This window comes from Lathyrus oleraceus, chromosome 6, assembly GCF_024323335.1.
Source record: "Lathyrus oleraceus cultivar Zhongwan6 chromosome 6, CAAS_Psat_ZW6_1.0, whole genome shotgun sequence".
Taxonomy (NCBI): domain Eukaryota; kingdom Viridiplantae; phylum Streptophyta; class Magnoliopsida; order Fabales; family Fabaceae; genus Lathyrus; species Lathyrus oleraceus.
Genome location: NC_066584.1, coordinates 326,297,323 through 326,310,136, shown reverse-complemented (window position 1 = coordinate 326,310,136; position 12,814 = coordinate 326,297,323). Strand labels below are relative to the sequence as shown.

The window sequence follows — 12,814 nt, the reverse complement described above, 5'->3', positions numbered from 1 at the left end:
TACAAGGAGCATTGAGTTTTCATCTCTTTATGGAGCATCATCTTCTTATTCTTTTTTTGAGTCAACTTTCAAAATGATGCATTTTGATTTCTTCTCTTGATTCTCATGCTTTTCAAGTCTTTCAAGTTAAAGTTTATGCTTTTGAAGTTTTCTGAACAAGGATGCATACGTCATGGTAGAAAGACTTTTCTTTTCTGATATTTTTGTCACCTTTGGTTGTCATTCACTGGTTAAAGACCTAAGCACTTTAAGATTAAGATCTTCGTTAGTAAAAGTCTTACCGAGAGCAATCAAGTGATTTGTCAAGTGTACAAATCTCTTTTGTAACGTGACGATAGATTCTTCGAGTTGCATTCTAAACATCTCGTACTATTGACTTAAAGTATTCGATCTAGATCTCTTTACTTCAGCGGTTCCTTCACGAATTTCTACCAATGTATCCCATATTTGCTTTTTTGTTGTACATTGAGAGACACAGAAGAATTCATCAATGTTAAGTTCACTTTGAAGCATGTTGATTGCTTTCTTATTATAAATAACTTTTTTCTTATCATCTTCATCCCATGAACTCGTAATTTTTGGTGTTTTAACCTCGTTAAAAACACTTGTAGGAACAAACAGACCATTCTCCACAACATCCCAAATTTATTCTCATTGTGCTTCTAAATGAGCCTTCATGCGATTTTTTCAAAAATCGATATATTCATCAAAAAATAGTGGAGATTTATTGTTAATGTCACCATATTTTAAAATAGGGTTTACACTTGCAGAAACCATTATGGATCTTTATGAACATGTTACCTATAACGTGCTCTGATGCCAATTGTAAGTGTGTAAGTACACCTAAAAGGGATGGAGGGGGGGGGGGGGGGGGGGGGGGGGGGGGGGGGGAAGGGAATCAGGTATTAAATTTTTTATCTGGTTTTGTATGGTGATATTTCTTTTCTTGCTTAAGTGATGAAAGTAGTAAATGTGAAAAATAAAGAACACCGATAATTATCTTGTTTCCCTCACAATCCGAGAGTACTCCAGTCCTCTTACACAGTAAGGGATTTCAATAATGTCAAAACTTTTGTACAAGCCTAAGCTAGACTTATATACAATGAGTTCTAACCTAATCAATAAGAACAATCCTCTTGTGATTCACAATTTAAGAAAAGAAAAAAATCCTTCATTTTTTTACATCTTTGTTTCTGACAGTCCTGTATAACAAGTACAACAATCACGCAATCTTATATCTAACAATCTTGGAAAAATAAGATGTTAATACTATAAAGAATTTGAGTAGAATAAGTTTGATATACTAAATCCTGTAAGTACAATTTCTTCTCTTTCTAATATGAAAGTCCAATATCATAAATTCTATAAGTGTTCAATGATGCTTTTAGAATGATATGAAAGATTTTCAAAAAACATCTAAGTTTGGAACACGTGAATTGAAAATTATCCAGAATTTTTGTAAAATATGATCAAAAGAGGTAATAGTAAAAATGAAATTTAAATTATATTTATAGAGTGAAAACAACTCTTGATAAAACACGACAATGATTGGAAAATATTTATGAAATATATTGAGTTTATAATTAAGAGATGCCATGAAAAGGAGTGACTAAAGTAATGAACACAATTCAACATTTTTCAAAACTTGTTCAGGTGCAATCATTGCACAAGCCTGTCAACCGATTGCAAGGGCTAAAATTTTTAAAAAATGCACTGTTGTAATCGATGGCAGGATCATGTGAATCGATTGCAAGGTCCAAAATTTTGTTTTACATAATTCCATTCAACCAATTGCACCATTATTTCAATCGATTGCTTGTTGAATTATTTTGAAAATTTGTCTAAGTCAAAATACTTCATGCATGCATCAAAAATTGATTTTCAACCAATGCTATTAAAACATTAGATTTTTTTTAGCAAAGTACGAAATGCATATCAAATAAATTGAGCACTATAAGATTGTCTATGATAAGAATTTTCATATACCTTGATTGATCAGAAACAATTTTTTCTTCATCTTTATTTGATAATAATATTTGAGTTTTCAACCATTATCTTCATCAAAATTTGTTGGAAGTTTGTCTTCATATAGAACAACGATCTAAGATTCGAAACTGTCGAGTTTAGATAGAGAATTATGCTTTTGTTGATGGGTGAAGAATTTAGAAATGATGTTTCTAGAATTGAAACTGATATTTCATACTTTAAAATAAAATAAATTTATTAATAATTGCAAAAACAAAAATAATATACCATGTCAATATTTTTAATATGCTACGTAGGTGTTTTTTAATGTTTGTTCAATAGAATTTAACAGAAAGGATTTGTAAGACTAACAAAGATGTTTTAAGAGATTGGGAGTGTAAATTTTTAAATTAAAGAGTTAAATAGAAATAATAAATTAAATTAAGAAACTAAAAGTTGAATTAAACTTTTATTTTTAATTTTAAATCTCAACATTTGAGTTTTTTTTCTAAGTATTCTTCATCCAGATTAAATGGATCACTCCCACAAAAGCCCAAATCAATATTCTGCTGGCCCAAATCAAATGAAACCTAATTTCCATTAACAACCACCAATATCACAAAACCTCTCCGGCAACGAAACATTTGTACCCTGAACTAACTTTCCCTCTGAAAACCGAAACAGCCATGGCAGAAGCAACCAAAGAACCCGAAGACAAAACTTTCGAAGATCTAGGGTTAGACGCACGCCTCATTCGCGCCTTATTGAAGAAAAAAATCGAGAAGCCTACTCCAATTCAAGAGCACGCAATTCCACATATTCTTGAAGGTAAAGACGTCGTTGCTCGAGCCAAAACAGGTTCCGGGAAAACACTTGCATACCTTCTTCCTTTGCTTCAGAAGCTCTTTACTAGTAATGTTGATAGGAAGAAGCTATCGCCTAATGTTTTTGTTCTTGTTCCAACTACTGAACTCTGTCAACAGGTTCGTTTGCTTGTTTTGATTTCTGTTATCGGCCTCAGCAATTTCTTTTCTTACTATGTTTGATTTTTAATTTTTCTGTGTTTGATTTTTTCAGATATGCGTAGAAGTTTTAATTTTTCTGTGTTTGGTTTTTTCAGATATGCGTAGAAGTTAAGTCACTCCTTGAGTTATGTAGAGTTCAGCTGAAAGTTGTGCAGTTGAATAGCAAAATGCTTGCTACTGACTTGGTTGGTTATGCTCTCTATCATTTTTATTTTTGTTTGTATAACTGTTTCTAGTTCAAGACCATTTTTTCATGATGGGTCAGTTGGAGTATTTGCTCCACACTAACCACCTATAAAACACACACGGGACACAGACACCACCACACCGGTAATAATTTGATAAAATGAACAACTGGTAATTAATCACTGTTAGCCACTGATAAGTATGGAACACTGGTCACACCTTTGGTTAAAGGTTTCGGTGCTGTAGAGCTAACCACTAATAAATAACAAACATTAGAAAAAAAAAGAATTACACTTTTCAGCTGTGTGTGATTATTAGTTACTCCCTCCGTTTCAAAATGACTCTCTTTTAGTAAGGTTTTTGCACACATATTAAAGAAACACAATAATTTTGTGATAAGACATTACATTTTTACTAAATTAACCCTATTAATGTGTTGGAAGTAGTGTAAAAAGTAATAATTAATGGATATAATTGGAAAAACAGCAACCATTTCTACCTTGAAAAATGAGAATGTCAGTCATTTTGAACCAAATTTTATTTTGCTAAAACGACAGTCATTTTGAAACAAGGGAGTAGCCTCACATGTCATATTTTTAGTCTGTTGCTCTGTTAAGTTACATGGCTGCGAGAACTTCCTTAAGTTTTGTCATCTTTCCCTCTATAGTTCATTGTAGTAGATTAGTTAGTACTTAGTAAAACAAGAATAGTGGCATGTAATATTATATTTAGAGGTGTGAAAGACATTTAATAGAAAGCTGGAAGGGGCTAGAGCCTCTGTAGATAATACAAGTGTCTCCACCCACAAGTAGGTTCATATATGCACGTGATGATACACATGGAAATGATGTATTCTATCCATTTTAAATGATTTTTTATTATTGATGTAAGGGTCTAAAATTTGGTTTTGCAGCAAGCAGCACTGGTTGGACCTCCTGATGTTTTGATTTCCACTCCTGCTTGCGTAGCTAAGTGTTTGTCCAACTCAATACTTTTGCCATCATCCATCAATGACTCCCTTGAAACTCTAGTTCTTGATGAGGTGAAATTAGATACATTCTTTGTTTATATTCGTAGCATTTGTTTGGTATGAACAATGAGCAATGTTATTTCTTTTCACCAATAACACAACTACCTGACAGATATATCACTGTTGGTTTTCATTTGTTTTATAGCTTTTCAATTTTTAAAATGTTGGTAATTTTTAATTTTTAATAATAGCTCAACTATACTTTTGATTTCTCTGGTTTAATTAAACCAACTGCGAATTTGATGGCTTATGTTTTGTTACAATCAAGTCTCTTTTATTTCTTTAGTGAAACAAATTTTATCTTGTTGTCAATTGCCTTCTTCCAATCTTGCAACCATTGATTTTTTATTTTCTATCAAAATTATTTGAGAGTTTATTATGATTTTTAGATCAAAATAAGGCCAAAATTTTTGAACTTAAGAAATGTTTTTAACTTTTGATAAAAAAATTAAAAGACTTTGAAATTTTGTAAGTGAAATTTGATATTTTGTTAATAAGATTTGAAAGTAGGAAGGTTTAAATTTTATTTTTACTAGTAAAGTAGAATTTGAAAGTTTTAAGTAGAAGAAAAGTGACGGAGAGATTTAATGATTGACATTGAACTTGTTTAAGAGATTAAATTCACTCAAATTATTTGGGGTACCTGAATTTCACATTAGGTATTGTAGAGGGACTTAAACTGTAATAAGTCTTTAATTTTTTAATGCAATTCAAGTAGACGTTTAACTACCATTCATTGTTCCAATTGTTTTATATCCGGTGACATGATCGTTATCCAAAATAATCTTTTCAGGCAGATCTTCTATTATCATATGGGTATGAAAATGACATAAAAGCTTTAACACCTCATATACCCAGAAGTTGCCAGTGTCTTCTTATGTCTGCAACATTAAGGTGTGTCATTGTGTTTCATCCTCCTATCATATTTTTTTTAAACTCTTTTTGCTCAAATAGTGTATGCTGCTACATGTCTTATTCTTCAATTTTTAATTTTTTCTCTACTTGTTCTAGCCAATCATGTCTTTATAGTTGATATTATGAAACAGACACGGGCATAGTGATCCTCCTTGCAATTTTGAAGGTTGTATTATATACTTGCTAAGAACTGTCTATCTCTGTAAATTTATACTAGCTTAGGATTGCTGTGTGAATGATCATTATTAACCATTATGTGATATTATTTTAGGATAAGTCTTCCATAGGTTAGAACCATGTCTGTTTCAGTGTTATCGAATACCCTCCATGCTGTATCTCAGCCAATATTGTGTTTTTCCGCCATAATCCGCTATGACGGCTCCACTAAGCAGCCAGTATGGCGGGATTATGGCTCTCCACCATGGACTACCATTCACCATCGATAACACTCCATTTGCAATTATTTCTAATGAAATGTTTTTTTTTCTGCAGTGCCGATGTTGACAAACTAAAAAATTTGATTTTACACAATGCCGTAGTTTTGACTTTGGCCGAAAAGGAAAACCATAAGGATGAGGTCATCCCTAAAAATGTTCAGCAGTTCTGGGTAAGACATTCTTTAAATTTTATCTATGCGTCTTCTTGATTTTGTGATGTTAATAGTGGTTAAGTTAAATTTTTATTTTTTACACAAAAGTAGTGTATCATTTCTTTTTTTTTTGGAGAAGGGAGACCACCTTCTTTCTATATTTGAGACCTATCTTGTATCAAGATCAAGAGAAAAAGAACCATATGTTTTGGCAACGAAAGGTTTAATTAAGAAGGAAAAGAATTTACAAATAAGTTTTTAATTTTCAATATGCTTCTTTTATTTATGCTTTTTGATTTCTGATTCAGTTTTTTCATGTGTTCGAGCTGATATGCTTTTTTTACCATTTTCTTTGAATGTTTTTCTTCAGATCTCTTGTCCTGCCAATGATAAGTTGCTCTACATCCTTGCTATGTTGAAGTTGGAGTTAGTCCAAAAAAAAGTTTTGATATTCACTAATAATATAGATACAAGTTTCAGATTGAAACTTTTCTTGGAAAAGGTATGTGCTAGACATTAAGTCATTGCTAAGTTTTTCCTAACAGGTTTATGCACTTGGGATAGTTAGCCAATGGCATGATATTGAAGATTATATGACAAAATGGTAAAAAATTTGAACCTGATCATGCCCATTCTTCAATAAAAAAAGTTGAATTTTAGCATACGTAGAGCGGGCTTATGACTTTGTTAATGCCCAAAGCTCGAATAGTTCTTATGTGAGAGGACTTGTAACAGCTTGAAATTTTGGTATAGATGATTCTTGACATTAGGTGCACCTTCTTGTATGCCTCAATTAAATTTAATCCATCCGATCTTATACGTTCTTTTAATAAAAAATTTATATCATACTACATGTTATACATCGATGTTGGCACACCTTTTTTTATAAATTTGCATTGATTGTCAAACTGCATCATTTTAATGGGTAATAATCAATAAACCCATTTTCTGTAATCTGGATATTTTATTGCCTTAAATTTTTCTGCTCTTGATGTTATGGAGTTTTGATCGACTAGAGAGAATCATGTTTTTTAGTTTTAATTGTTTCTTCAACAGCACTCTTCTACCAATCATAAACGTTTATTGTTGCAAATGGGGTTACTTTGTTTTCATCATCTTTTCCTCACTTTTTAATATTCCCTATCTGTATTCTTCTAGTTTGGGATCAAGTCTGCTGTTTTAAATGCTGAATTGCCTCAAAATTCCCGTCTACATATTCTCGAGGTATGTAATTTTATCCACTTCTATCTTTCTTTTGGTATGATAGGTGCTAAGGTTTTTTGACTTAACCTAGTCCTATGTATGGCATGTTCCTACTACTGATTTGTTAGGAGAAGTTTATGGTTAATTTGGTTTGGATAAACATTTTTATTTTTTATTTTACTTGGACATTTTTCCGACCCCACTTAATGGGAAAAGACTTGGTTGTTGTTGTTGGTTGTTGTAGTCTTTTACTTGACATTTTTGTAAATTAAAAGTGAAAAACATAAAATGTTAAATCAAACCAAATCCTTGCATTTTCTTAAAAATTGATTTTTATTATTATTATTACTATTATTATTATTATAATTATTATTATTGATTTGTTCATTTATTGATAGATCTATGTTTTAGATTTTATCACATGATTTTGATGAACTTATTTTCATCAGGAATTCAATGCGGGCCTATTTGATTATCTAATTGCAGCAGATATCAGCCAGTCAACCGAGAAGGATGAAGCACCTAAGGAAAATGTTGTTGGATCGCGAAAGTCTAGAAAACATGCGAAGCTAAAATTAGATTCTGAATTTGGAGTAGTAAGGGGAATTGACTTTAAAAATGTATACACGGTATGCATGTCATCTCTTATATCTCTTTCTGACATGTTTTTGTCCGTTGTGTATGTTTGAAGTCATTGATCTGCATATGTTGTTATAGTGAAAGTTGTTTATGATACTTTGGTAGATTTAATCTTCTGGTTTATATCTTTGTTTCATTAGGAGATTGCCATGTTCACTGAAATAATTTATTTAACGGTTTCTCTTGTTGATGAACAGGTTATAAACTTTGAAATGCCTCGCAGTGTGGCAGGATACGTACATAGAATTGGACGTACTGGAAGAGCATACAGTTCCGGTGCTTCTATTACCTTGGTGAGTTTGTTAGACAAATAAAGCTCCTCTTTTCCACCGAGTAAATTTTACAAAACGCGTTAGATTTTTCGCTCTCGAGCCCGTGTTGCTCATTTGGGTAATACTATTGAGATCCAATTTACATAATCCTTGCCATTCAGACATTCCTTGTTTCTTTATAGGTTTCTTCAGATGAGATGGATACCTTTGAAGAAGTAAGGTCTTTTGTTGGGGACGATGAAAACAACGTCGGCTCACCCTCGATTGCCGAGTTTCCCTTACTCACCAAGAATGCTGTAGAATCTTTACGGTATAGGGCTGAGGTGAGTCATTGTTTCCCATACTCCCGACAAAAAAATCAGTCTTTTCATAGTTGCATCAACCAATGAGATCCTTTTTCAATGAAATAGTATGTTCTTTCTTCATTATAAATTTCTGACTTAAGATTCCTTTAGTTAAAAAATGAAATGATCTGATCTTGTATTATGTTTCAATATTTTTCAGCCTCAAATGGTTTTCATGTTAGGACTCAAATAAGAGTAGGGAAGGGTATGAGCTTAATGTGATCTTCATATTCCTATTTAATGCACGTGAGATAAACCATATATAGTATTCTATAGTTATCCTATCTTGTGTTTGCGATGGACTAGATAATGATATGAGGTGGTGGTCGAGGGAGCCTTACAGCGCAGGTGATCTTAGAAGGTGTTGGCTAAAGGTGTTAGAAGTGGGGAAATGGTGGAAGTATCTATCTGGCAGCATGTGTTGCCATGGGGAAGGGAGAGTAGGTCACTAATAATGGTGAAAAGGGAAAAATCTTATCATACTCATTTTAAATCCATCTCCTTAGGTAAAACTTAGACTATCAATAGTTTAGGATTAGGGCAAGCCTAGTGGGCAAGGATATCATATCTTATTGACTTGACAAACATTGGCTTGTTACATGGATAAGATAGTTTACTTGATATATCCGATATAGTTTCTCTTATTCTATCTACCAAGCACACTCTTAAAGTTTGTGTTCAGAATCCAGGGGTTTTGAAATAAGATACTTTACTTGATATATCCGATATAATTTTCAAATCCGGGGGTTTTCCAACTTGGGTTGGAATGTAATTGGACCGACTTGGTTGACTCGGGCCCTCTGTTGCTGTTGCTTTGGCATATTGGAAAGTCGAAATTAGAAAGGAAATTGTAAAGTTCCTGTATATGGGAAGCTCTTGTAATTCGGCATAGATCATGGAGGTTTCCATCTATGGCAACCATAGTCTAAAGCCAGCCATACAATATTAGCCAGTGAGGTTGTCCACCACCCATATCAACATTTTGATTTCAGGCGATGGAGATTTGGCGTGTGAATTGGAAAAAAGAGTTATAACATTCTGGTAGATCAACCTCAACTAGCATTGCACTCTTACTTGAAGTGGTGGCGTTGGACTAGTGTTGTCATAGATGGAGGACCTCCATTATCTATTGAAGAATTACAAGTTTGGTTTACCATATATTGGAACTTTACAATTTTTTCTTTCCAATATGATAAGAAAAAAGGGACTTAAGTTTTCAACAAACCCGAGTCAACCAAGTGGGTCCAATTACATTCCACTACAAGAAAAACACCGGATTTGAAGATTATACTATTAACCCTTTCCGTACTTCATGATGAAAGAACGTTAGTTGCTCTAGAAAATATTATTGATAATATTGTTTCTACTTTTTGCATATATCGTGATATAGATATTAAAAATGCTCTAAATATAGAGTGGAGGAGAAGAAGATAGAGACGATTAAGCTAAATGATTTGACACTGTATCTCCAGAAGAATGAAAAACTTTGGGGAACAGATCTTACACAACTTTCAAAAGAATTTAGCAAGCGATGGCGAAAATAAAATAAAGGCTACACATTCCAAGTATGAAAGCAGGTGTTGTCTTAAAGTGCTACATCTTTGAAGATTATCCTTTAGGATCTGTCTTTGAGATACTCAAAGCAGTGATAAAATATGGATGGATAGTTCTTGGCAAAACCACTTCAGTCCCTTGGACGGATTATGAATTTGGATATTTATTTTATTTTATTTTTCAGATTTCTCTAAAAAAATGATAAGGGTCTCACATCCGATAATATAAGGCCTAAACATGTCTTTATAAGTGGGGACAATCTTTACCCTACAAATCGGTTTTGTAGGGTTGAGTTAGGCCCAATCACATTTATTAACATGATATCAAGAGTCTCGTTTAAGATCCGGTGGGTTGCCTGCTATTAGGTTTCCACTATCGGGCCACCTACCATTTATTTTCACGTTCGTTTTGTCTAGTCCTGGAGGCGAGGGGTGTGTTAAGAGTTTCACATCAGATAATATATGGTCTGAACATGTCTTTATAAGTGGGGTCAATCCTCACCCTACAAGCTGATTTTGTAGGTTGAGTTAAACCCAACCACATTTTTAACAAAAACAATAAACATTACTTTTATTTTTTATTATTGAATACCATGTCCTTTCTGTCTCAGTTACACTACTTGATAATACGGAGTATTTTTTCTTATTCTAACCACCAAACACACACTTAAAGTTTGTGTCCAGAAAAACAAGAAACATTACTATTATTATTGAATACCATGTCCTTTCTGTCTCAGTTAGACTACTTGATGTATAGATATATCTTCTCATATTCTAGCTACCAAACACACTCTTAAAGTTTGTGTCCAGACAAACAAGAAACATTACTTTTATTAAAGTTTGTGTCCAGACAAACAAGAAACATTACTTTTATTATTGAATATCATGTCCTTTCTGTCTCAGTTACCCTAGAAAATATTGAGATTTACTTGCTTCTTGCATGTTTTTGCAGTTGTTTTTATTTTAAATAAAAGTATATAGAATATTTTGGAACTCTATGCTTTTGCTATGCTTATGTAAGTATAATTGGAGTAACTTGCTGCTTTGGAAACTGTGTTGATGGTTGCCATTGTTTTGCAGGATGTTGCAAAGAGTGTTACTAAAATTGCCGTCCGTGAATCACGAGCCCAGGATTTGAGAAATGAGATTTTGAACTCTGAAAAGTGAGTCCCTTGTATTGAATGTGTTCTGCTTTGTGACTAAATTTTGTTCCTTTTCTAATCCATGCCTGCACACCTTTGTTTTTCCTTTTCAGGTTGAAGTCCCACTTTGAAACTAATCCAAGAGACTTGGGTAATGTATTGGTTGATTTTGTTACTGTATATATTGTCGGCAACTTTTGCATTTTTTAAACTTAAACCATTGGAATTGTATTTGAGCAGCTCTATTGAAACATGACAAAGTTTTGAGCAAGAACGCCCCTCCTCCACACCTTAGGGATGTCCCAGACTACCTAATAGACAAAACAACAAAAGAGGCCAGGCAAATGGTTAAGCTTACAAGAGATGCAATGGGAAATAATAATCGCCGACGGGGTTCCAAGAGAAAATCAAGAAAAGGCAGTGACCCTCTGATGGCCATCTCTACGGGGGTATGAACGATTACAATGGGAAAAAGTGTTTTATATTATGTTGTTACTTCTTTATATTCTGTTTATGTGTTATGTATATGGCTGAGTGATTCCAATTTTCTTCAGGTATCAAAAAGACCACACAAAGGTTTTAAAAAGGAAGGTGCAAGCAATGGCAAAAACAGTGATAGACAAAAACACAAAAAGGCAAAGGCATTTTGATTGGTTTGATTTTTTTTCTTCTTCCTGCAGAGCTTTATAACAGGCTCCACAATTTTGTTGTAATGCTATTTCTAATTATTGTACATCAAAATTGTAAAGATTATTTTAGATTATTTTGAGAATGCTGTGTTTGAAGCTGTGCTCCCCAAGATTTTTATCTTAATTCAAGTTAGTAGAGTCTGTTTAACTGGATTTGTTAGATACTACGTGGGAGAAAATTAAGGCCAAAACTTTAATAGGATACTTGTCACACATATGTGATGCTCTAATTTTTAGTCCCGTTTTTTTATCATAGTAGTATTCCACTCCTGTAAAAAAAATTTATTTTCAACTAAATAATCTCATGCAAACCTGCAGAAGGTTGTTGCCTATTTAAATTGACTTATGTTAGTTTATTTATTACTCATTCTGTCATAAAATACCTTCATATTTTATAAAATTATTTGCCCTAAAATAAGTAGTTTTTATTTTTCGATATTATTTTAATCTTTATCTTTTAATTATATTATTTAATTAATTAATATTTTTAATTTATTATTCTTTTACTTTGTATGTTATAATTCCAATACACCAACAACATATAAGATAGTTTGGTAATTTTTTTTGTTTATAACATTTTGATTCTGTTTGATTTGATAATACAAATCGCAAATCAAAGCGAATTGTGCGGTTTTATTTAAAGGTTCCCCGAACAAATCCAAATCAAATGTAAGTTTTTGCGGTTTGATTTAGTTTGGTTCAGTTTTTGAATTTCTATTGTGATGGTTTGATTTTAAATACCCCTACGTTTTGAAGATTCATCTCTGTTTAGGGTTTAAGGAGATCCATTTATGTACTCTATTGAAACAATGTGAGTTATGTTTGGTTTATGGTTATTCACATGAGAATGACGATTTATAAATGTTAAGGACCATGTTATGTGATGAATATTAAACCATAAAATCCATATGCAAAAAATGACATATATAAATCAAGATGGTAAAAAAATAACATATAAATGAGATTTTTTTACAAAAATAATCCACTTTTTCATTGAAATTTTCAAAATAACCTCGGTTTCAAAAAAAATCTCAAACTACCCCCCCTTTTAGGATGACTCGCCAATTGAATTGGCGATCCCTCTTAAAAATTGAGTGGAGGTGCCAATTGGATTGGTTAGGGCATGTGCCCTAGCCAATCCAATTGGCGTCCATGTGTATTACTTGATAGGAGGCGCCAATTGGATTGACACCTCAGTGTAAAATGCATTTTTTTTTGTAAATGGTGTATGTGATACATAAATTTGAAATAGGACCATTTGA

The 12,814-nt window shown here is 32.6% G+C and overlaps 1 protein-coding gene across 1 annotated transcript; it reads left to right on the top strand.

Moving 5' to 3' along the window:
• The first annotated feature begins 2,570 nt into the window (after positions 1-2,570).
• LOC127093041 (DEAD-box ATP-dependent RNA helicase 16) lies at positions 2,571-11,782 on the top strand. The gene is made up of 14 exons (XM_051031938.1): positions 2,571-2,948; positions 3,086-3,175; positions 4,090-4,218; positions 5,000-5,100; positions 5,614-5,728; positions 6,081-6,212; positions 6,869-6,934; positions 7,363-7,542; positions 7,750-7,845; positions 8,007-8,147; positions 10,802-10,884; positions 10,977-11,014; positions 11,104-11,312; positions 11,418-11,782. The coding sequence occupies exons 1-14, from the start codon at positions 2,652-2,654 to the stop codon at positions 11,511-11,513; spliced, it is 1,773 nt and encodes a 590-aa protein (XP_050887895.1). The 5' UTR covers positions 2,571-2,651; the 3' UTR covers positions 11,514-11,782.
• The last annotated feature ends 1,032 nt before the right edge of the window (positions 11,783-12,814 follow it).

Bases quoted from the DNA above. Each gene is read 5' to 3' on its own strand.
- LOC127093041 (XM_051031938.1), top strand. From the start codon at position 2,652: ATGGCAGAAGCAACCAAAGAACCCGAAGACAAAACTTTCGAAGATCTA. The intron at 7,846-8,006 runs GTGAGTTTGTTA...GTTTCTTTATAG, and splicing joins CCGGTGCTTCTATTACCTTG to GTTTCTTCAGATGAGATGGA. The intron at 11,313-11,417 runs GTATGAACGATT...AATTTTCTTCAG, and splicing joins TGATGGCCATCTCTACGGGG to GTATCAAAAAGACCACACAA.